This window comes from Austrofundulus limnaeus, unplaced genomic scaffold (assembly GCF_001266775.1).
Source record: "Austrofundulus limnaeus strain Quisiro unplaced genomic scaffold, Austrofundulus_limnaeus-1.0 Scaffold378, whole genome shotgun sequence".
NCBI classification, from domain to species: domain Eukaryota; kingdom Metazoa; phylum Chordata; class Actinopteri; order Cyprinodontiformes; family Rivulidae; genus Austrofundulus; species Austrofundulus limnaeus.
The window spans coordinates 533979-537402 of NW_013952780.1; the positions used below are offsets into that span (position 1 = coordinate 533979).

A 3424-nucleotide genomic window follows, 5' to 3' on the forward strand; every position below is an offset into this window, starting at 1 on the left:
TTTTATAGTTAGTGTGTAGTTTTGAATGTTTACTCTTCATTTTAGCCAATTTTAGTGTTTTAAATCAAAACAATGAGGCAATTCTTTTAAAACAAGGAGAAGCACAGAGGTCTGCAGAGGCAGAACAAAAACTCAAAAAAAAACTATTTTATCTCTGGATGTATTTTTACATGAGAAGTGCAGTCCTACAGCAACTTTTCACCATTTTTCCTATTTTCCACATAGAGGAACTCATATTTTCCCCCAAACCAATATGTCAGCCTCCGTCTACAACATGGTCACATGACACTTTGAGAATTGCTTCAGCAAACCATTTTAAAGACAAAAGATTAAATTAATACAGCCCTTTAAATGATAATCTACTGAACCTTCTTACATATTTATGAAATAACAAATTACAATTCCATTTACAGAAAGTTCTGTGTTAAACTCTGCACCCATGAGCATAAAGAACACAGTAAGTATTAAATGATGGACCTGTCTGGTTGGTGATGAAGGAGGTGAGCGTCTCCAGACTTCTGTCTGTGTGGTTGAAGCGAGCCATGGGTTTGGCCCCCTGGAACAGCAGGATGTTAGGGACCGCCACGGTCCCAAACCTGGTGGAGAGACTGGTGAAAGGAACAGAAAAATGACAAATATCAACATCTTTTTACACAACGTGTTACACTGCTTAATTCTTCTTAGCATCGTTTGTGTGGAGCAGGAGCTCACGGTACAACGACGCCATCACAGTGTTTCAGAAATAACCTGCAGCATTGATGTTAGCATTCACCTGCTGTGCTGCGAGGCATCCAGAGCCAGGAAGTGCATGCTGGGAAAGACACGAGGCAGGGCGTTGAAGTGAGGCGCCAGGTTGGCTGAGAACTGGCACCAAGCTGTGAAGAAGAGGACCACGGAGCACTCTGTGCTGTTGGCGTTAAGGAACTCCATCAGGTCCTTAGGAGAAAGATGAAAGATTCATTATCAAAGAAATGATCACTGTTTATATTGTCAGGGGTCTGCAACCTGCGGCTCCGGGGCCACATGTGGCTCTTTGGTCCCTCTGCAGTGGCTCTTTGAAACTGTGACCAAATATAACAGATTTTATTTTACTTTTTGGTTTTTATACTCGCAACACTAATAAATTGTGTGCAAATATATGATCAGTACTACTAATACAAAAATACTAATACAAAAACACTAATATAAAAAGTAAAACATGTTAGCTCATGCTAGCCTGTTTTCAACGATAAACGATTCTCGATTCTACCTAAATAATAGGGGTGTAAGAAAATATCGATACACTGAAATATCGCGATATTTCATTTCCTGATACTGTATCGATATTCTAAAGCCCTGTATCGATTTTTTATTAAGGTTTAAAATGTCAACTTTCCTGCCAGCCGTTCATTTTTATGTTGTAGTTCAGCCTCTGACCACTAGTTGGCAGCAGTGAGCCAGACATTTGGCTCCTCTACCTCTTGAGCAAAGCAGAACAGCTAAACGTATCAAAAGTATGTCTATGTAATATTAGAATTTTCTGAGACAATGAATTTTGATTTTTCGTTTTGTTTTTTGAGTTTTTTCCGAGTAAGAGGTTTTTATTTAATAGTATTTTTGGACCCAAAAAAATCACAATATATCGCGTTGTTTACAGTATTGAAATATATCGGGATATATCGGGATATATCGGGATATATCGGGATATATTGGGATATATCGGGATATTTTGGGATATATCGGGATATATCGGGATATATCGGGATATATCGGGATATATCATATCGTGACCCCTCTGTCATGATATATATCGTATCGCTAAGTTCTTGCCACAGAGCCCTACTAAATAATCCAACTTCTTTCTATAATCTTTCTCTCAAATCCATCAGGGTTATCTTTAAACACCTTTAGTTCTACATAAAAATAAAAATTAGAAAAAAATAGTTCAGCTGAACTAGTATTTTTTAATTTTTTTATAAACTATAGTCAGTATTTTTCTTGTGCATGATTATGTTTTTCTTTTTCTTCAGTCCTGAAGTGTAAAAATAATAATAATGTCACCTCCACTGGCCGTAAAGTTTCACGAAAAGGCCTCAAAAAGGCCCACGGACCACCAGTTGATAATCACAGTTGTAGCTTATTTTGTGTCTCTGGACATATTTTATTAGTGAGTTGAGGCGCAGAAATGTCTCTTTTGATTGTAAASGYTGCAGACCCCTGTACTAGCTGGTCACTTTGTAAACTAAGCTGTTGTTAAACACTGAAGTCGTACTAATGTTTCCATGAATTTAGATGGTGACTAACTTGTAAAAATAATTAATTGCAATTTGATTTCTACAGAGGTTTGTCCAAAACCGTGCCATAAATGAAGTGATGTACAGAGAGCTTCACACCAMAGGATGCACAGACCCAGAGTTTAGCTCTAACACAGGTACCTGTGAAGCGTTGAGGACCTGCACTGTGAACTTTTCCACTCCTGTTGTGTTCCTCTTGTCACAGCTCACTTTGTAAGTCTTAGAGGTTTCTGTGGCGTTCTGCTCCTCAGCTGCTGCGTCTGCAGACACCACCTCCAGACCAACCTGAAGGTAAACAAACAATCACTGAATGTTGCAACAATAAAACTTAAAAACAGGAAATGTTAGAGCACACACACACACAGCAGAGAAACTGAAGACGTTATTGTGTTTACAACTGAACCTGCTGTGCTGTTTGTGACTCCTGCTCTTCTACAGGTGAGTCACACYGAGCACTGCTCTCATCACAAGGAGGCGAGAAGCTGGCCTGGATCTCCTTCCCGTTCTTTGGAAACAGATGTGCAACCTCAGACGGATGAATCGTAGTTTCTGTCCCCATCACAGCATCTGCGATCTCCGCTCGTTTGAACTGCCTTTTAGGCAGAGAGTCCAGGTCTCCCAGCTCCACGAACCTGGGCTTGTTCTCCAAGTCAGACACCGTGTCCTCCGCTGACTCGTCATTATCTGACCACACACAAAATAAATACAAATTTAAAGAAAGAAAGAAATGTGCACACACACACAGCTTAATAAATCAAACACACATTTTATGACACTAACAAACAATAAATACAAAACTAAAGAATAATAATATAATTAACTATAATTATCTTAGCTAGCTTGTAGTAATGTACTGGATAAATATTAAACATTACGCCACGCAGAGTAAAACACAATAAACTCAACTGTGCATTAGGTTGATCATAATTTAGCTACAAAGCTAATAGCCAACATTGTCCGTTCATTTCCTACCTTCTGCTGTCACACACAGAGCAGAAAGTAGCAAAATAAATAATAAAATAAACGATACGTGAAGTATTTCACTAAATCTTAACATTTTCTCCAAAAATACACAAAAACGACAGAAATACTCAAAATGTCACGCCATGTTTTGACGTGTTGTACCGGAACAAAAAACTATAGGTACGGGG

General features: G+C 38.6%; 1 protein-coding gene across 1 annotated transcript in view; it reads right to left on the bottom strand.

The window, feature by feature from the left end:
• Positions 1 to 3424, bottom strand: part of txndc15 (thioredoxin domain containing 15) — a 4212-nt gene extending 788 nt beyond the window's left edge. Inside the window, exons 1-5 of the mRNA XM_014023594.1 lie at positions 3246 to 3424; positions 2677 to 2957; positions 2415 to 2558; positions 773 to 936; positions 478 to 608 (exon numbers count right to left, since the gene is read on the bottom strand). Coding sequence (XP_013879048.1) covers positions 478 to 608; positions 773 to 936; positions 2415 to 2558; positions 2677 to 2957; positions 3246 to 3330 — 805 coding nt within the window. The 5' untranslated portion in view covers positions 3331 to 3424. The remainder of the gene's footprint in view (positions 1 to 477; positions 609 to 772; positions 937 to 2414; positions 2559 to 2676; positions 2958 to 3245) is intronic.